At 41.8% G+C, this 21,526-nt stretch overlaps 1 protein-coding gene across 1 annotated transcript in view; it reads left to right on the top strand.

The window, feature by feature from the left end:
* Positions 1–21,526, top strand: part of abca12 (ATP-binding cassette, sub-family A (ABC1), member 12) — a 60,967-nt gene that overhangs the window by 37,276 nt on the left and 2,165 nt on the right. The window contains exons 47-69 of the mRNA XM_084023788.1: positions 19–237; positions 952–1,148; positions 3,058–3,215; positions 4,317–4,550; positions 4,718–4,865; positions 5,367–5,613; positions 6,833–6,922; positions 7,984–8,071; positions 8,279–8,406; positions 9,022–9,109; positions 9,474–9,582; positions 11,140–11,194; positions 12,838–13,015; positions 13,173–13,288; positions 15,235–15,397; positions 15,686–15,939; positions 16,294–16,510; positions 16,965–17,074; positions 17,611–17,761; positions 19,887–20,021; positions 20,866–20,969; positions 21,107–21,199; positions 21,371–21,476. Coding sequence (XP_083879914.1) covers positions 19–237; positions 952–1,148; positions 3,058–3,215; positions 4,317–4,550; positions 4,718–4,865; positions 5,367–5,613; positions 6,833–6,922; positions 7,984–8,071; positions 8,279–8,406; positions 9,022–9,109; positions 9,474–9,582; positions 11,140–11,194; positions 12,838–13,015; positions 13,173–13,288; positions 15,235–15,397; positions 15,686–15,939; positions 16,294–16,510; positions 16,965–17,074; positions 17,611–17,761; positions 19,887–20,021; positions 20,866–20,969; positions 21,107–21,199; positions 21,371–21,476 — 3,388 coding nt within the window. The remainder of the gene's footprint in view (positions 1–18; positions 238–951; positions 1,149–3,057; positions 3,216–4,316; positions 4,551–4,717; positions 4,866–5,366; positions 5,614–6,832; positions 6,923–7,983; positions 8,072–8,278; positions 8,407–9,021; positions 9,110–9,473; positions 9,583–11,139; positions 11,195–12,837; positions 13,016–13,172; positions 13,289–15,234; positions 15,398–15,685; positions 15,940–16,293; positions 16,511–16,964; positions 17,075–17,610; positions 17,762–19,886; positions 20,022–20,865; positions 20,970–21,106; positions 21,200–21,370; positions 21,477–21,526) is intronic.

Here is a 21,526-nt window from a genome sequence, read left to right as displayed (position 1 = left end):
ATCATACTTTTTGCTTAGGTCTCTCCTGACTGGCCTTTTCGCCCCATCTTCGGGATCCATCGAGGTTTATGGCAAAGACATGCAGTCCAATATTGAAGATGTTCGCAGAGTGCTAGGGGTGTGCATGCAATACGACGTCCTCTTTGACCACATGACCGCCAATGAGCACTTGCTGCTGTACGGCCATATCAAGGCCCCACACTGGTCAAGCAGGGAACTGCATGAACAAATCCGCACGTGAGTGACCATTTATTCATTACAGGTTGCATGCTCAAGTTCATAATGTGTCTTTCTGTGATGTAACAATGACATTGAATATATTTATACTTAAGACATCATGAAAAGGTATCTATAGTTCAGCCAGTGTCGTGTTCCTCCAATAAAAATGAAATAGGGTAAGTTACAGGTGTGGATAGGCATTGCTGCATTAATTCTGATCTGTGATTAGGATAAAACATTTGTGATCCTTGAAATTAGCCCCCACTTTAGCATCTCGGGAGCTGTGAAATGTATCCAACACTTCTACAGCCATTAAATGCAGGTCAGGAAAGAGAGTGTTTCTGAACCTGCTAGGATACATTTTATCCCGGTTTCAGGCTCACATTTTCCTGATTAAAAAAAAAAATATTATATCTTTTTTTTGTTAATTTGCATTCTTTTGGATAAACATACGGGAGCAAGAGCTGTAAATATGTATTTTTTTTTATTCTGTGGCATCATAAAACTATAGGTTGAACCCCCAGATTCATTATGAGACTGTATCTGGAGGTTATCTGCATGACAAGCCATAATTTAAAGGCAAGAGACTGTACCTCTCCACAGTAGTTCAGCAACCCCCGCTGGGTTACTGATGGAACTGATGGATGTATAACTCAGGAAGTGGATTGAAATGCACACAAAGTATGGAACATGAGCTCCACGTTAAATGCTCTTCATTGACTTCCCTACCAGGATCCTAGAGGAGATGGGCATGTATGCTCACAGACACAAGCGGGTGGGCACCCTGTCAGGCGGCATGAAGCGGAAGCTGTCAATCTCCATCGCTTTCATAGGGGGCTCTCGCTTGGTGGTTCTGGATGAACCCACCACAGGAGTCGATCCCTGCTCCAGGCGAAATATCTGGGACATTGTAATACAGCACAAGAAACGTGAGTCTCTCAGACACACACACACACATACACACACACTACTGCTATTATAACTATCACCACCACTATTAATGTTACCACTAATAATGATGATAATGATACATAGATAGAGCAGGAGAAGAAAAAGAGAACAGAACACATTTTCTCTCCCTTTATGTCATGTGGGATTCTGCCAGGCTCGATACTTTTGTTCAGTTTGAATCTGTCTGTCCTCTGCGAACTCTTGGCCATATTATTTGTCACTTCAGTTTAGTGCTGAAAATCGTAACAATCTGGATTCACTGCACTGCTGCCTTGCTGCCATCAAAGACTAGATGGCCCCTAACCACTGGCTTAAAATATTCAGCCAGAATTCTAGAAGTCTTGAATTATTCATATAAATCAGAATTGTTGCCAGACAGACCAGCCACTTCACAAAAACATTGTTGAGAAACTTACACACGCCTTCATTTCCTCTCGCCTCGACTACTGCAATTCATTATGTACTTACTTCAATTAACCATCTTCAGTTGGTGCATAATGCAGCAGCAATGCTTCAGTCAAACACGAGACTCAGAGAGCATATCTCACCAGCTCTGGCTGAATTACATGGATTCCCTATTTGTTTTAGAATTCAACTTCCTGATTACTTTTTAAACCCCCTTGTGATTTGTCTCGGCTATATATTTATGATCTTGAAACTCCTTATTCTGCATCAAAACCTCAAACCAAATCTTATCAAACAAGTCCCCAATCCAATCCAAGTTAAAAGGGGTTCATGCTTTTGTGGAACAAACGGTCCCTTAGCATCAGGTCAAATCAACTGAGGCTGTGTCACATTTTAAAAAGATGTGGAAAAACTTGCTCGTGTCGGCTAGGATTTCAACATCTTATAACTGGTTTTATGTTGTTCTTTTATAATTTGTTTGATTTTTATTTTATGTGCACTTGTGGTTGATCTTAAATGTGGCATATAAATATTTATTTACATGCTTATTTAACCCCCAGTCAATATGTAACATTAAAAGCTAGTCAGTGTAGGACATCTGCGGTGTTTCACAATAATACATGTGGAATTAATCACATTGCGTCATGTTTAGACATTGTTTTTAATTAATAATAAGTTTCATCCTTGTCCAAAAATACCAATTAAAAAGTCACATTCTGTATTATACGCACTCACATGGCACAGGCCATCCAGGGGGTGGGGGTGGGGTAGAAGAGCAGGAACCTGGAGCTGGTCCTGGAGGGATTTCCTCTTCTCAGGTTTCTGTCTTTACATTTGGCATGTAATTAGGCTAAAATAAATCCAGTATTTTTTTCTTCAGGCTGTCTTGGGGTAGCAGCAGCAACGGCAAGGAGACTGCTAAATGTCATGTAATTGTAGCTGTGGAAAAAAATATCCTGTGTAATTGGCCCTGTCTCAGATGTTAGCGAGATTTTGATGCCAGGGGAATTTATTTCAAAATAAACTTCCTTCATGACTTGCTCTTCCTCTGATGATTTGTATGTGCACAGCACAGCTTGTGTCTGACTTTGTCTTTGTGATGTCTGGTTTTGGCTGTTTATTTGGATGTGTGTTGTTGCAAACATGTGGGTGTCTGTAGCTAGACATAAAAGGCCAGTGTGTACTGACTGGGATAGGAAAATAAGGAAAACAACTTTGCCAAAATACATCTAAATATTGCCTCTGTGTACTTCTTTCACCCATCTGAAAATCTTGAAACTCCCACAAAGTTTAACGGATTATATTGGCTGGTATAGATCATCTCACCGTGTGCGTTTTATGACATTGAATCACTGGATTTTCATGTTTATGTATTGACACAGTTCCCTTTATCTTCTATTTGAGATGTAGTTATGGGTCAGGGAATTACTTAATGATGCATACAGAAATAACGCAGGCTGTTTTATGTGTTTGTCCTACCAGATCGCACCATCATTATGTCCACCCACCACCTGGATGAAGCTGAAGTACTGAGTGACCGCATCGCCTTCCTGGAGAGAGGAGGTTTAAAATGTTGCGGGTCCCCCTTCCACCTGAAAGACAAGCTGGGTCAGGGCTACAAAGTCACTCTCTCCAAGAAGGTATTTTTTTTAAACTCCTCAAATATTCCATATTTCCCAGGTGCTCCATAATTAACATTTTTGGCATGAGCGAATGCAATTACAGGCGACAAACATGGCAAATAAGCATGCACCCAAGCTGTTGCCTAGCACTGCACTTCCATTGAAATGCTCTAAAACATTTAAGACACAGGCTTAATGCAGTTATATTCAGACCAGGCTTATAGGTCTGACGACAGATAAGCCTCTGGAGGAGAAGGGGCTAATTTTTGGGGGATCCGGTGCAGCTCGTGGATATCTGAGCCAAGACCTAGTAACTTGAGATGTAAGAAATCATCGTCAGAAGATAGCATCTTTTGCCCTTCATGTGATCTGTTTACCTGCATTCGACCAAAGCCTGCTAGAATGTTATTTGTTGCTTCTATTTGGACTACAAACAAACCAGAACATTTTGGATACCAAAATCTTATTCCGTTGTCTAAAGATTTTACACGTGAATGGAGATTATATTCAGACAGTTTGAGAAAAAAAAAGGGGGGGGGGGGGGGGGGGTTTGAAGTTGGAAATTAGCATGTTTCTCCTTGAAGAGTGACCGATCTAGGATGATGCACAGCCCGGATAAATAGTAACATTTACAATACATTATTATGGAGGAGCTGGCCTGTTAATTTCTTAAATAAATTCTTGTCACATTGGACACTAAAGCTGCACACAATACATATTGCAGTAGTGTGATTTGAATCAGACACATTGGAAAAACTGCTTAATAGGTTAAATCCAACACAAATTATGCTCTGCTGACTGCTGCAAACTGGCTCATACTTTTTTCAGCATACTATATCATCAACTGCTATTCCGGGATTTATAGAAAACCTAAGATTGGCTTCAATTTTCTGTATTTTTACATCTGTTTCAGGCTGTAGCAAACAGCTTTTCTGAGATAGAATTGGATGATGTTAGCAGTTGGGAGAAAAGTAGAGCATACACATCCCAAAAAACTAAAAGGATAAAAATGATATATGTTTTAAACCACTGGCAGCTGGTGTGTAGTTGTGCAAAGTAAATGTGTGTAATCTTGATGATAAAGCTTGTTTTAAACTATTCCTACTTTTCTATCTGCAGATGCGAGACGTAGAATCTGAGCGGATTGATAATTCTGAACTGAAGGCCTTCATCCAAGCTCATGTACCAGAAGCGCGACTGAAGGAGGCCCAGGGGGGCGACATGGTCTACTCGCTGCCCCCCTTCACCTCATCCAACGCCTCCTCATACCGCTCCCTCCTGACCGCGCTGGACTCCAACCTGGACGCCCTGCAGCTGGGGGGCTATGGCATCTCTGACACCACCCTAGAGGAGGTAAGCTCATACACACCCACTCAAACAACAAAAACACAGTGGAGACAAATATCACGCTGAGCTGCTGAGGCATATTTTAATGTTTCCTGTGTAAAAAAAATGCTACGTGATCATATCGACATGTTAGAACCACAGGGTGTAAAGTTTTCATGTTTTTATCTGTGTAGGTGTTCCTCCAGCTGACTGATGAACACACAGACGGCAGGACTGAGGACGGCCTGCTGTCTGTCTCAGAGACCGTTTCTGACACTGATTCCATTAACAGCTTCAACTCAGACTCCAGTGGAAGCATCTCCGGCTTTGGTGACACTATCAGTGAGTAAAAGGATGCTGGAAAAACCTTTCTTAACGGCTATTTTTTACAACATTTTTATTAAATCTTTATCTAATCAGGAATTCTCATTGAGCTTGAGATCTCGTTCCCGAGAGAGAACTGAAGAAACATTCACAAGGACACAATCAGCAAAACCAAATTAACAAAACTACCTCATGAACAAGGAATTATAATCAGTTAAAAGAATCATTAAAATACTGTAATGAAGCTTTAAAATCTCCAAGGGAAACGCAAGACTCTAGTCTGAGGGCAGTTTGTAGTTCATCCCATTCCCAACTTAGTATTAAAACTAAAAAATAGGTATGTGTGAAGTGAACAGCAACAGTGTGCTGTAACATTTTTGTTTCCTTTCCATATTTTCTTATTTAAGCTAAAATATTTGAAGAATATTTAATCCGCTGACCTACACTAGTTCAACATTTTACATTGGTCTGCACTGCCATCTTTGGTGATACAATCTACCTGTTGACCGTAACCTTCAGAGCTTACCGGTTCATCCACGGTGCGCGGCATGGCCCTGGCCTGGCAGCAGATGAAAGCCATTCTGATCAAGAGGTTCCACCACAGCCGCAGAGACTGGAAGGGCCTGATCTCCCAGATCCTCCTCCCCGTTCTGTTCATGGTGTGCGCCATGGGCCTGGGCTCCATCAAGAACGACCTGCAGCACTATCCCAAGCTGGAGCTCAGCCCTGCGCTTTACAACTACGAACCCAGCTACTCTTTCTTCAGGTCAGTCCTCGTGGCAAAGAAAATACAAGGGAGCACTGGGAGGGAGGCCAATAGACAATGTTCATTAGGGTGATTTTACACCAAACATGTTTGATGTCGATCCTCTGAAGCTTTACTCTTTTATTTAAGTGGATTTAGCAAATCAGACCAATGCCTCTGTGAGTGATTTTGAAACATTTCCCTGCATAATTTCAGGAAACGACTCCAAATGTTTCACTGTGTAAACATGGTGAATTATGGCAAGGTTGACAAACAATTCGTAATGATACTGCTGCGTGTATCTCAGCTGTCATTAGACTGTAAATGGCTTGGAGATGTTGTATCCTAGTCTTCTGTTCTGGGCTTCTGGCGTTTTCAAAAATGTTACTGCTTGGCCTGAAGAATGCACTATAATAAAAGATCAGTTTTCAAACAACACAGCTGCAAACCACAACACTCCTGCAACTTTGATGGTGGGTTGACGGATCTATTCCACTGATTGGTCTGTTGGGTTTCTTCATCGTTTTGCGGGGAACAACATGTCTCGCTTGTTAGAAAACGATTTTGAAGCTGCAGTTTGTTGAAGGGCAGATGGACCTTAAGGAGAGCGAGCAACAAAGAACAAGAGGGAAAGAGATGATTTTTGATGAAGAAGGATGACATGCGAGATCAAAGGGAGAGAGATTAAGAGTGTCAGGTGGTTGTGAGAGTTCTTCATTCTTGAGAAGTGCTGTTGTTTGATCTAGAAGATATGTATGTTTATCAAAGGCCGTATGGATGCCCTCACCAGTTCCCTTCAGCTTGATATACAAAAGAGATTGATAAAAGTATTTATTTATTTTTAATGAGATTAATAATGGTGCGTAGGAAGGTTAGAGGTAATCGTCTCAGAGCGCTAGGTTTTTAGACTTCAATGTAAAGTGGCAGATCAAATGTGCTCACTGTCTATTATCAGTTCAGTTCCCCACATTAAGCATATTAGGAGATTGTGTCCCCATGGTCACTTTATTGACAACATTGCTCCTGTAGCAGGAAATCCTAAATGCCAACGTTGAAACCCAGCCACCAAGATTAATTTGAATAAATCCATAATGACTTAAACAGAACCCTGCCATGTTTGAGACACAGCCTTTCATTTGAGTTTCTTCATTTTATTATTGTAGTAGTTATGGCGAAGTTCACCAGAAAGCATGTGAAACATTTTCAGTTGAGGCTGACTATTTGTTTTCTGCCTCCATAGTAACCAGAATCCCAACTCTGCCCCACTGATGGACACCATGATTACATTCCCTGGGATTGATAACGCCTGCCTTGACAAGTCTGATAACCCGTAAGTAATCACACCTCAAATGCCAGCTGTTTTTTTCCCCTAGAAAATGTTAATGTGTCAGTTATACTCTGGGTGGCCGTGCTCGCTTTCTCCGACGTATTCCACCCTTTTCCACATATACAGTATTTTCATATTTCACTCAATGCCATTCTCTTCATGCGTCCTCCCTGCTTCATTTTACAAGTCGGCCTCCTTCCATTTCCCGCCTCTCTCTTCTCTCTCTCTGATCTCTGTCATGTCCTTTCTCTCTATTTTCCTGCCGTTCAGCTCAATGCGATGTATGTGGCTGAAAGCCTGCAGCAGGACTGTGCAACGTGAGAGCATAATTTGTATTCCTCAAACACCCTGTGTTTATAGGGGAGATTTCCCCCTTACAGGCACTCAAATCAATGTTGGCACTCATGAACCAGACCTCGACGGCATTCTAAAGTGCTCTGCCAAAAGAGAGAGAGAGAGAGAGAGAGAGAGAGAGAGAGAGAGAGAGAGAGAGAGAGAGAGACTTCGTGTTTTGCTTTTGATATCTGTAATCACAGCGTGACAGTAACCAAAACGTTGCTTAGTCCTGCATTTGCATGCATAGAACATGTTATTGTTGACCAATGTATACCTAAAGTACAGGTTCAACATGCAACAGATATCCATATTAGTTAGAGTGTGCAAAGACTACAGCTATTGCAACAATCTCTTTTTGATCTGCACAAAGTGTTGCTGAAAGCGTTTGGCAGAGAGCAAAATGTGGCCGAGTAGGACATCAACCCACACAAGCGAATTTCACACAATATGATATTACTGCACATATAAAACAGCTTTCTACTGATATCGGAGCAAGTATTCAGGTCCCGATCTCCCAAAAAAGCATGCACGCTCACAGCTGCTGGGTGAATGGTTGCAGATTTTGCCACCATATTTAGATTTTTATAGCACTGAGGCAGGACATCATATCTACTCAGTTTCAGGATGTTTCTGTGGCGTGTCTAGGGATAATCTTGTGGCATTATCATGCACTGCAGAAGCCTGTCATTCCACCAAGCCATTTCACTTTGCGAGTGTTTCCTTTTAAGGGTCTGCACAAGAAGCACAGACAACTGGCATTCCAGTGGGAACCACTCCAAAGCATTTAGTGTCTGTAAATGCACCCGTGATGAACAGGTGAGACTGGGTCACTGAGAGCAGTGTGTGTGTGCGTGTGTGTGTGTGTGTGTGTGTGTGTGTGTGCGCGTGTGTGCGTGTGTGTGTGTGTGAGAGAGAGGCTTCTGTGTTCTCATGCATGTGTTTCTACATATAAATGTGACTTCCTGTGCATGATTGTTTGAAAAAGGGTGAGCGTAATGCGTCTGTCTCTTCCCTACGCTGCAGATTTGTCCTCGGGGGAACTTCCAGCCCCCCCATAAGAAAATCCCATCGTCTCAGATTGTGTATAACCTGAGTGGCATCAATTTGGATAACTACCTGGTGGCCACAGCCGACGACTTCATCAGGAACAGGTGAACGGAGCCGGTGTTTACATGTGGTTAATGTAGCCACATTGAGAATTCTACCCATGCTTCATTGACTCTGCTGTAGTCCCAGTGCTATTCACCACTCTGATTGCATGAACTATATGAGATAATTTTTCAATATGAATCCAAGTTGTTATCTCATATATTCTTTATCATTTTAATATTAAATGTATCTATTTCATTTAATAATCTTGATGAGTTAACATATTTTGAGATAGTTTGCAAATAATCTATGGGGCTTAATTTGTTTTGGATTGATTAGACCCAACAAAATGTAGTGATAGTGTCCATTTCAATATTTCTTTTACTTTGTATTGTTTTTATAATAATAATAATATTTTAACATTATTATAATAATGCTTTTGCAAGGACAGTTTCTTGTATATTACAAACACGGATGTGCAGATATTTAGTTGCCTGTTGGTTGAAAATGTTCAGTTTCTCTTGTTGCTCTGCTTAATATGAATGGGCTTCCAGTGCCTTCATGTTACTTTATATTTGAAAAACAAAGAATGTCTTCCTCAGCAGCTCCTTCTCAAAGCTTGTCTTCCTCTGCAGCATTCGGAGCTCTTTGTTTTGATTGATATGTTTTTCTTTCAGGTATGGTGGCTTTGCTTTTGGCATGCCACTCCCTCCTGACTTACAAATGGACCTGAGAGCGGTGCCTAAAAACCGTACTCTGGCTAAGGTAACTTTGTCTCCTTCTCTCCTCCCGCCTGTCTCGTTATCACTTTAATCACTGCACTGATGAGTAGCTGAACGTTAAAACATGACATCCTATCCTAAAATGTTTGGCTGCAGGATCACGACTGGCAGATGGAGCTGCCGTGTTAACACCATCAGTGTCATCATAAATATGCTTTACTGGAACATTTGTGCCATTGCTGTCGTGTGTCGATTTTCTCAGATGATGACATCTGCATGTATTGTGTCTTTGAAGCCTTTGTTTTCAAAACATTGGAGAGTAAACTGTGGGCCTTACATATCCTGGTCTGCAGCAGTGTGAGTGATGGTTTCTTTGCACGTCTGTGTTTGTGATCGCATGGGTTTAGGTCTGGTTCAACCCAGAGGGCCACCACTCAATGCCAGCATACTTAAACAGCCTCAGCAACCTCATCCTACGCTCCAATCTGCCAGCAAACAAGGATCCACGTAAATATGGTAAGATGGTGCTGAAATAATAGATGTTTCAAGTCAAGTTGATCACAGATTATATACATACAAATGCAATAACACTGAAGATTACTGCTATCATATGAAGCCATTTACATTTTGTGTTATTTTAATTATTTTAGAAAAGGTTTAAAATGTATAAAATTGATTTTGGCGTCATGCACTTTATTCACACACGCACATCACTCCAAAAAAAATGATGACTGTAATTGAGCAAATGGGATGCACACATCAGTATTGGGAAATATCCAGCAAGGTGCCACTGATTGAACACCTAATGCATTATGTATACTCAATATAAAGAGAGCTGTAAACAGTGTGTTTACTCATGGTTAATTTCACTGGATTAAAGCCAGGGGGTGCTGTGTGTCCTCAGACTCACATCAGTATGCATGTCGAATACTAATGACTGCCGCTTACTGGCGAAAAGAGGCTGGCCCATGATTTCAGTAGTGTTTCAGCTCTGTATCACCCTGACCATCTGCCTGCGGGCAGAAGTATACAAACACACACACACACACATTTCTTCCAGACTTGATAATAAAAGTGCCCGAGGGTAGAATGAATGTTACCTGCAAAATCACGGCAGTGGCGTTGAATGTCACAGGTGGAGATCCAAGGAGATTGCTTTTCAAGGTGATGGTTTATCAGTCAAATGTGAAGTTGTATCCCCCACATTGTGTACTGCAGTACTAACTCTGGGCTGGGACCCTTTAGAGGTCGGCATCCATCCGTTCCTTATCATGCCACTCTTACAGGTCTCTCATCGAACTGTCCACTGCCACAAATGTGCCATCAGTGTCCTGTGCCCTGTTTACACTACATATTCTGATCACCCTCACCTGCAACAATGCTGTCTGGCCCCAGAGAAAATATCTAGTTACTCAACTATTTTATAATCCACCTTTACAGCACATGACTTTTGGAAATGAAGGAAAACAATCATTGGTTCATCTTCTTAAATGTGAATATTTGGTGGCCTCTATGATAGCATAATAAATATCTTTGGGTGAAGGACTGTTTGGATTTTTGGGCTTTGAGAAACTTTATTTTTTCAAATTTTTATTTTCAGTACAAGCACTTTATGGATCAATCAACCAACTGGGAGAAAAATTGATAGTGAAAATGATTGCTCATTGTAGCTGCAGTCGTTTCCCACTGTAAAAGATAAACTATATCTGAGAATATCCATAGATATTTGTTGATAGAACCCAACAATTCCATCGAAGCAAGTAACTGGGCCTCTAACCCGCTCCAGGGCTGCTGTTCTTTAGTCGAATTTGCTTTCTCCTATTATAGGAAATGTAAGCAGAGATATGTCGGGTAGCAGTTCATGTCTGTGAGCATCTAGAAGACCCTGAAAAAATGATAAAGAAAATTCAATTTCCTTTGTGTGCACTGGCAAATGAAATCATCTTGCACTATATTTTTCAATTGACTGTGTCCCCGGCTAAGAGAATATCATTGCTCATTTGGTTCCTTTGCTGAAAAATAGCCACATGTTGTTTCTGTTTCAAACTCAATACACTGTTTTCTCTATTACAGCCATTTCAGTTTCCAGTCACCCCTATTTTGGCCGGGCGGATGATGAAGATTCAGTGTAAGGACTGCATTTTAAATTCTTCCTTCTGCTGTACTCAGTACTCAACAATAGCAATGGCTGCACTTGCACAAATCATTTTAATTAGCATTCTGAATGGTGTATATATCCCAAAATGAGTCATGCCATGATGACTATTCTTGGCTGTTGAAGGTAAATTATTGAAGCATCCTACTTTTTAATTCAGGACATCAAAGTCATGGTGGACTCGGGGCAGAGAGGTACATGACAGCGGTATTTACCCATATTTGATTTTCTAAATGGATTTCCCTGAGCTTGCACTATTGATCAGAGTTCCAATATAATGAGTGTTTACCCTGAAGGTGGCACAGAGGTGGATTGATTCTACCCCACTTCCCAAAATGAGTTCTTTTAAAATACTCCACATTCTGCTTCAGAAACCCGGACTGCAGAATCGGAGCTTGTGTGTTTACTTGCGTGCAAACACGTATGTGCTTCGGAGGGTCAAATCAAATAAATCATTCCAAGAGTGGATTGACCTAAAGCTGTGGCCTCATAAAGGTCCGGTCTCTCTAGAGCCTTATTAACACTCATTTCACCGTCTACTTGCTTGTGTTAACTGCCCTTCCTTTTATCTACGTATTCCCCATGTCTTCATGCGTATATTATTTATGTAGCTTTTTCCTGCTTAGGTACCACAGTGGCTGCAAGTGTACAAATACCCAACTGTGTTATTCTGCTTCCTTACTTGATGTATTGGTTTGGCCCGGGCTGTGTTAAAGATACAACTCCAAATGTCTTGATTGTCACAGTGGTAGCTTTGACCATGGGAGAAATATGAAGGTTATATTGGTCATATTGCTAACAAAGCTGCTGCTGGCTATCATTTGTAGTTTGTGCTGCCCTCAAACGCTCACAACGTGTCCCTCTCCGTGCTTCTCGCTCGGTCACCTTCATCCTCACCCTCGTGTTCAGCCTCATGCAGCGTATTTTGTTTGGTTGGTTGTTTGGTTGGTCGTACTGTTGCTCCCCAGCCAGAGGTGAGAGGTAAAAGTACTATAGTAGCATGTAAGGTAGGAAAAAGAGCATGGGAGGTAGCGGTAACAAGAAAGTTTGAATGAGCGCACTGGGTTGGAGAGTAACTGAGGGATCAAAGTCTCAGCTGGTTGTCTGGGCAATAGGCTCCGCAGCCTCACGGCAGCACCACTGGCTTACCAACTATATAGCAATAGCAGCATGAGGTATCTACAGAAAGCCATTTGTGTTTTTTTTACAGTTAATATCTTGTCAGAGGCGAACGCACAAGAATCTCTTTTAACAACGTTGTTAGTTATTAATGGAATTCAATTAAATCGGGAGCCACTTCAATAGTTCAAATGAGTCAGGTCCCTACAGGGAACGATATGCTCGTTTGTAGGAGGCCATTGTTTTTTGGAAATAATTTACACCAGGTTGCCTCATTCAAAGTGACACACCAGAAGATGATCAAAACGTCTTACTACTGTAGCGCTGCAGCCGTATTGTCAAAAAGGAGTAAATCCAAATGTACCATGCAGGAATATAATAAGCATCAGTGGAGTTGACGTGGTTGAATGATAATTCATCAATTAAGAACACGAAGGATAATTAACGACGGCAGTGTTGCCACTGGCATCTGAATGATCTTGTGTTTTTCCTCACAGTGTCCAGGGAATGCTCCAGATCCTAGTGGCTATGTGTGTGCTGACGGGCTACTCAATCACGACAGCCAGCTTCGCCATCTATGAAGTCACCGAGCACCACAGTGGCTCCAAGAGGCTCCAGCACATCTCTGGCATCAGTGAGCCATTCTACTGGGCTGTGAACTTCTTTTATGACATGGTAATTACCTAAAGGGAGGGGGGGGGATTTAAACATCTCACTAACCTGGTCAAATATATGGTCGAACATGATACTTCTGTTCCCCGTGTTCAATTTGAGATTGCAATAGCGAAACATTTAAAATTTTCCAAAATGATTAACCTATATTTTTCTACAGGCCGTGTATATGATCCCTGTGACCTTGACTGTTGCCGTGGTCGCGATCTTCCAGATTCCAGCATTCACAGATCGGCAAAATTTGGGCGCTGTCACCCTGCTTCTGGTCCTGTTTGGGTAAGTGATTTAACCTCTGTATAATTAAATATTCACAGGGACTTAAGGGGCTTGATTTACAAAGCCTACCGAAAAATGGCTGTCAAATTATTACATTGTTGGCCTTTTATAATGACAGTTGACCAAAAGTGATTTGATGAGGAATCAAGTCTTTATGAGGCTGAAACATCTGAATTATTCAGACAAAACTCCTTTACTCCAATGTAAAAGGAAAACTATGCTTTTTTACAACCTTCATTTCTGTAGCTCCAGCAATCGGTTCAGTCAGTTATTTTTTTTTTGCACTCACCAATTGCTAAGATCTCAAGACACAACATCACAACAAAAAACTGTGTTTTTGTATGTCTGCTTATGCAAGAATACTTTATATTTAGAACTTCAGATGTATGACGGGGCTGATGATTTGTATAAGGGTGCAGAGTGTCAGAGGGTCTTGATTCACACAAATGCACATCGGTGAGCCGATTATACACGTTGAAACAAGCTGCCAGTCTTATCACTTTGATTGTTAACTGAAAGTGGGTAATATCCGCAATAATCCCAACAGCACAACTACTGCATATAGGTCAAAGTAAGTTGTTCTGGAAACTGTGATGGATGTTTACAGCAATTTATTTGACTAACCTGGGCTGTTTGTTTTCAACGTGTATCATCGTCTGAATGCTTGGGTTTCTTTTGTTTAATCAGCGGTTCGATGTTCCAAGAACCTCAGAAACTATTTAAAATACATTGTCCACTCTGATCCAAGCGAATGCAGCAAAACTCATGTCATGCAGCAGACAAACGATCCTCACACTACACCCACACATCCGAGGATGTCCTCTCTGTATATTCTGTCCTCCGCTGCATGTGGCTTTGTGAGCCACCAGGTTGGTTTTCAGAATTTCTTGCAAAGACAGATGGTGGCAGGATTGAACTGCTGCTAGAAAAATCACCACCAACATTTTTATCCCGTTCAAGTCAAAGTTGTTAGAGAGAGAGTGAGGGATCAGGAAGCAACCTGCACTTTGGCTTGGCGTGATCTCACAATACAAGTTTTACAATCGATTTGACAAGAAGACTGAGATTTTTGGAAAGGTGCCCAACCGATGACGCATGTTTTTTTCCCCACATCTGTAGCTGAAACTTTAGTCTTTAGTCTTGCTGTTGTAGGCCTCGTCCTGAGCCCTGGATTTCAGGAGGCCAAATCAGCACTCAGCTTCTCATTTATCAGACAGATGTCTCCTTCCCAAGCAATGAATAATCACAGTCTGTCAGGCGGTACCCACCTGGTCTGCTCTGCAGCCTCCTCGCTTCTGTTCCTTGTCATGACTTGGCACTCGCAGTCTGCCTACCCAAGCAACTTTTTTTGGGCATGGCTCGTGGATGCTTTGTCTCTGTCTGGCTCGATCTGTTTTGGTCTGTCTCTTTCCTTTCCAACCTTCTTCTTTTTTCTTCTTCATACCGCCTTCTCTGCCTTGCTGACCCAGACACCCCAATCAAATGAACTAGCAGATTATGTGAGAGAAAAGAGAGAACAAAAAAAAAAAGCAAAGGCTGTTCTGCCACCAGGGGAATAGAGAGAGAAGTAATTTATCTTCCACTCTTTTGGCGTCATGACTGAATGTTTACCCTCCGCGTGGTGTGGTATTTTTCCTCCTTCCCTTTTCAGTATTCTAAGGTGTCTATTTTCATCAGGATCACTGCTGCCCTATTTAGTGTGAGAAAGGCCTGAACCACTTCAGTTTAAAAAAAATGCAAGGTCACGTCATTTTAGATGATGTATCTGTGAGGAGGGCTGTATAAATGTTCCATATCCCTATTGTTTGTTTGTCTTTGTGGGTTTTCTGTATTTGGAAGAAAACCAGCAAGAACACATCAGGGCTATGCTAAGGTGAATGTGTGTGTGTGTACTTATTTTTACATGATGCTGTGTTTAAAGTATGTGGTAATTGTCAATTCCTCAGGTTTGCTACATTCCCCTGGATGTACCTGTTGTCAGGTGTCTTCAAGGATGCGGAGATGGCCTTCATTGCGTATGTGTGCATCAACCTCTTCATCAGCATCAACACCATCATGTCCACCTCCATCCTATTCTTCCTGGGTCAGATTTCATTGACCAACCCTGAGGTCAGTATATATAACTACCCGAGTCAAGAGGCCTTTTGTTAGCAACCGAATATAATCATTAAAATAATTATAATAATACATTTTATTTGTTGGTGCCTTTCAAGACACGTTACAAAACATGAACCTAGAATATGTTAAACGCACACTTAAATGTGCAAACATATCCAGTGACAAGGAAATGAAGATTACAATTCAGGATGAGCTCTCGGGTCAATATATATCCTCTCTTCTCACCCCCCTCTATCAATGTTCACCCGATGTCCTCTATTCTGTCCTTCAATGCTGCAGTTCATCCAGGAGATCTTCAAGAAGTTGAGCCACGCCTTCCTCATCTTCCCCCAGTTCAACTTTGGGAACGGGTTGATGAAGCTGGCCAGGATGAACATAGAGGTCCAGCTGCTCAGTGGCTATGGCCTCGATGTCTATAAGAACCCATTCTCTACAGATGCCCTGGGCTGGATGTTCATCGCCTCTTTCCTCCAAGGTCTGGTCTTCTTCACTCTGCGCCTCCTGCTCAACAAGTTTCTCATACGCAAAGTCAGGTGAGGAAAACAGAAGCCTCTTATGATACACATTCAGCCTTGTTATTTAATTCAGAGTATTCTGTTTATAGAGAATATGCAAATGCATGGTTGGATATTAATCAAAGTCCTTTAAAGTAATGAATGAAAACAATAAATTAAGTTAAATTCAAATTATTTTTAATTAAAAATGAACAAAGATAAAAACAAATATAAATGCCCATAATATTGGGCCCCAAATACCAAAGAGGTGTGTAACCAGTTCAATTAAAGTTCAATTAAATTGTCATCAAATTTTAACCAATCGCAGATTTATTATGTGTCTCTGTCAGTTAAACACCTATTAGTTAGTACTAACACAAATACTTTTTACAGGAATCTAATTTGGCGCAGAAAGACAGCGCCGGAGGTGGCTTTTGAGGATGAGGATGAGGATGAGGATGAGGACGTGGCGACTGAGAAGCTACGGGTGTCCAGTGGAGCAGCCAGCACAGACGTACTGCAGGTCAACCAGCTGAGTAAGGTCTATCAACACCTCAAGAAGAAGGTCCACGCTGTCAAGAGGCTCTCTGTGGGCATCCCCGCGGGAGAGGTAAGCCTTCACCCGTAGTAGGAATTACACATACAGATGAAATCTAGCTGAGTAGGGGCATCACTTAATTAATGACTATTATCAACCGCTTCTGACAACAGTATGACTGTAATTATTCAAATAATCACAAAGTCAGTAGTATTTTGCCATTACATTGCTAGGTAAACGCAGTGCTATATAATAACATTAATTATGACCCTGTTCCATTTAGGTGGGTCAGAGTGCTGGTATTGTGCATGCTGGCTCACTTGGATGGCTGGCACATTAAATAGAATGGGATCATAATTAATTGTATGGATTACACCTGTATTTACCCTGCTATGACATGTCAAACGACATCACTGCACTGCAAATTACAACTGTAATCTTTGAAAAAGGTTACCATAGCATAATAATAGTACAGTAAAATGGGCAAATGCTTCAGCATTACTAAGCAATGAATGTTGGCTTACAGTGCTTTGGTCTGCTGGGAGAGAATGGAGCAGGAAAAACGACCACCTTCAAGATGCTGACTGGAGATATTAGCTCCACCGATGGCACAGCACAGATCAGGGACTGCGATGGGTAAGCTGATCATGAATTTATTTCTTCATCATCACTCACATACTGTACGATGCAAACTGGGGGGTGGGGCATAATAATAAGCACATTTCTGAATATACCAATTTAATATATATTCCTGTAAACTGAAAATGATTTACAAGAATCACCATAGACGATGCAACAAAAGCCATCGCAGGACAAAGTTTTGATTTCATTTCTACAGGTGCCCAAGCTGCATTGTCTAATGAGCTAGATCACATTTGCATAAAGCAAATATCCACAAATGGGGGATGTTATTGCCTCCCATCAGCCAAAATGTGAATGTAAATGGTTTAGATTTTAGCAAGTGTATAATCCCAAAATCTCAGACTCTCCCATACATGTATAAACCACTGTACTCATGAGTCTGCCTCTCTGTAACAGCTGTTGTTCAGTTGTAAGTGGGTATTCCCGGCAGGCAGCTGGGCCAATGTAGCACTCCTCATGTCCATCTGACCTACACAGTGTGGTGAATGCCATTCAAGAGAATATGTCTTTTCTTGTCTCCTTTTCCCCAGGCGGTTGGTGGACATTATGGAGTGCCGTAACAAGGGAATTAACATCGGCTACTGTCCCCAGGTGGATGCGCTGGACGACTTGCTCACAGGCGAAGAGCACTTGTACTTCTACGCTGGCATTCGAGGCATCGCAAAGGGAGAGATAGACAGGGTAAGGAAGTGCTGCAGACTCTGTGCTGCTTTTTTTTCAAAGCTCCGGGTAGTGACAAGACCATACACAAAATGACACGAGATCTGATATAAATTCAAAGGTGCACTCCCACTGCAGGACTGGTAACTGTGAATGCTTCCATGCATACTGGATCAGAGGGTGTGAAGTTTTGAGTGATGTGTGCTGAAAAGCATACTATCTGGGGTAAAATAGGAAAGCCTTTCTTGTCGGCTTGTGCAGTCCAAACTTCAGAATTGAGCTGATGCCTGCAGACAAATTTACATTTAAACGATACTTTGACGATGAGAGGATCTCATTTGACGAGTCACTTTAGCCCCATTCCTCCCATTTATCTTTCTGAGGACTAATCAATCTTACCTCTGTGGTGATTACTGAGTGTGTCTGTCTTTCACTGCTGCTGCTGACATGAGAGGAATCCACCAAACAGGATTTCTGATTTCCCATTTTGTTTTTGTTTTTCTACCTTAAAAAAACAAACAGCTCTGTTTTTGCGGAAAAATGTGTGGACATGATAAATCTAAATTGAATGCAGAAAAACACCTATCTGTGTTTCCCTCTCTATGTGTATACCATTTTACATTTTGCAGATGCAGAAGTACAGATTTCAGTCATGTTACAAACAGACCCATTAGCAAGGATGCCCGCAGACACACAGACAGAGACTTATTTGCACAGCGAAGCACAGAAATGGATCCGTGTTGCTCTATTCAGCGTCGCCGCTGTTGTTACAGCTCCTTTTCTTTGGTCAGGATAGTGACAACAATGGCTATAATGGCCACAGCATCAGCGTTGGGCTAATTCACAAAGATGAGGTTATATATAGTGTTCCTCTTATGTTGTCTCCCACTGAGAGTCCCCTAGCTGTGGATAATGAGACAAGCCTTAATGGGGTCATTTCGCATTGACATGGTTTTGTCAGGCTTAATGAGCTGTTACATAAAAGGTGATAGAAAGTGGCTTTCATGAGAGAAAAAAACAACACACTCTGTATTTCGATGTGAACCAGTCAGTCATACACAACGTTGCCACTGCTAATAATTCAAATTAAGCTGCTTGTACAGTGTATTTTTCTAAAGTACGTATTATTCTACAATGGGTTCTGATAACCCGGATCAGTAAAAAAATCAAGTCAAATACTTCTTCAGAGAAAAAGCAGATAATCTTGAGTGAACAGAGTTTTCTGCTGCTTTGGCTTGCTTCATTGATCTGGTTCCCCAACTTGCCACCCGATGGGAATAAGGCTGAAGCTTACCGATTGGGAAATCACCTCAAGCTATTTGAAAATGAACTGGTATATACAGCGCAATGTGATTAATAGGCAAAAATAGAGATTTTTAAGACAGACTTCGGTGTGACACACAAGATAAATTGCACTAAATAGATTATGCTGCGTCAGGTCCTGTTCTCTAAAGCTGCAACCCCAGGACAGCATAGAGCTTAGATAGAATAAAGTCACCAAGCAAAGTCATCATTGTTGTACATACAAACAAAATTAAATATGCATGGGAGTGGACAGATAGATACCTCACTCATTTGCATTGCAGCTGGATAGAATAGCATGGGGCAATAACAGAAATAAACATGAATATCAAGTAGCCAATGAGTAGTAGGGCCACGCTCTACCCTCAGAAAATCTTTCTGTGAATCTGTAAATCCTGCTTTGATCAGGTCTTTAACTGTGTGTAGTGGGATATTGGACTTTGTCCCCAGAGAGGGTTCCTCCAGTTGATAGATTAAAGGGATGGAAAATCAACTTCCTGGTGTTTGGATCCGCCGGAGCCACAAATGGATTGAATCGCTCCTCGTGTGCATGAAACTAGGGAGCAGCATATGAAATTGTCTCATATTCATTTAAGGTCATAGAGCCCTGCAGAGCAGGCTTTAAACTGCCCTTCTGACTCCCAATATATTAATGCAACACCAGTACTTGTCTCCCACCGTTCGCAGTAGACGCGGTTGGAGGGTTTCATATAAACCTGTTTGGAAAAAGACAAATCAAATATTATTACCTCAATCGGCTTTTGTTAAACCTTTGTCGTGTGGTGTTTGTCATTTTGCTAATCCACTGTATAATACCCTGCATGTTTTATTTTTTTTTCTGAAGGTGGTGAACTACCTACTGAAGAGGCTGGAGCTGAGCTACCATAGAAACATCATTACTGATGGTTACAGTTGCGGCACCCGCAGGAAGCTCTCTACTGCACTGGCTCTCATTGGGCATCCGCAAATCCTGCTCCTGGTGAGGACACACGGACCTGTACACGCTGCTGTAGCCGCCCTCATTATTGCAGAACTGGACAGCAAATATTAAACTAACTATATACTAGTGTTCCTCCTGAAAGGGTCTTTGAAGTAAAGTAGATATTGATCCCCTAGACTTGACAGATTTCATATAGTTAATTAGGTTGTTTCCTCAGGCTCACCCAAGGGTGGTCTTTCAACTTTGCTTCTACCTTACGTCTCTATCAAATCCTCCCTTCTCTTCCCCTCCCTGCTTACTTGTCTCCCCATCTTGTTTCACTCACTTTGTTTTCTCTGTCTTAATTTCCCCATCTTCCCTTGCATTTTCCCTCTGCTTTTTGTCTCCATCTTAGCTATGCATTTGTATTTACTCTGTCTTGTTCAATGATGCCATTGTTTTTCTCTTCTCCTACTATATGTACTGCACTGTTCAAAACACTGCCCTCCTCAACCTACTCCTTTTTTCCCCTTGATCCCCCTATCTTGATTTTAACCTTCCTCTCTTTTTACACACATCTTGGGAGGCTCACCCTGCTGTGCTGCAGGAAAGAAAAGTTCAGGAGGTTTTCAAACCCACACCCATCATAACAGCCTTTATAACACCTCTGCCAAAGGTAGATAGAAATCACCACCACAGAGGTGCCAACAGGCTGGTGCAATAGTCCTCTTAAAGTGGACTTGGTGCAATATCGCCCCCCTTTGTTAATTTATCGACTCACTTATTTATTTATATATGCATTACTTTTAACCTGGATGTATGAGCCAAGCAATACCCTGATTTCCCCCAAGGTGATGCATTAAGTATCTATCTATGTATCTTCTCATCGCTCCTCTTTCCATAGGATGAGCCAAGCTCTGGCATGGATCCTCGCACCAAGCGTCACCTGTGGAAAATCATCTCTGAAGAAGTGAAAGGAAAATGTGCCGTGGTCCTCACTTCTCACAGGTCAGTCTCAAGTACATACTGCTGCTGCTGGTTTTTGTATACACATTTATTTCTTAGGATTGGGCCAACAAAAACTAAGATGGTCTTCCTCCACCCCTCCCCTTGCTTATCTTTCTTTCTTTGTGTCCATCTCTCAGCATGGAGGAGTGCGAGGCACTGTGCGGCCGTCTTGCCATCATGGTGAAAGGTCAGTTCCGTTGCCTGGGCTCCCTGCAGCACATTAAGAACAGGTTAGTGACCTCTGCTCGACCTCCGGTCCACCATTACAGCTCATCCCACTGTGCACCCCCAACCGCCTATTCTTCCCGCTCTGTGGTCCTTTCTGCTCAATTTGAGTTGTAACCGTGTACACTTAGACATGTAATAAAACATTGCTTTGTCTCTAAATCTCCTTTGTGCAGGTTTGGCAGCGGGTTCACTGTGAAGATGTACTTGTCTGAGGCCACCTGCGATGCAGAGGAGATCACTGGCTTCATGCAACAACGATTCCCAAGCACTTATCTCAAGGTGAGCTTTGTCAGCCACCAAAATAGTTAAGAGCACTTGGTATGTCAGGG

The sequence above is a fragment of the Eutrigla gurnardus genome (genome assembly GCF_963514095.1).
Source record: "Eutrigla gurnardus genome assembly, chromosome: 12".
Lineage (NCBI taxonomy): Eukaryota > Metazoa > Chordata > Actinopteri > Perciformes > Triglidae > Eutrigla > Eutrigla gurnardus.
The sequence above is the reverse complement of the archived record's forward strand: the minus strand, read 5'-3'. Positions and strand labels throughout refer to the sequence as shown.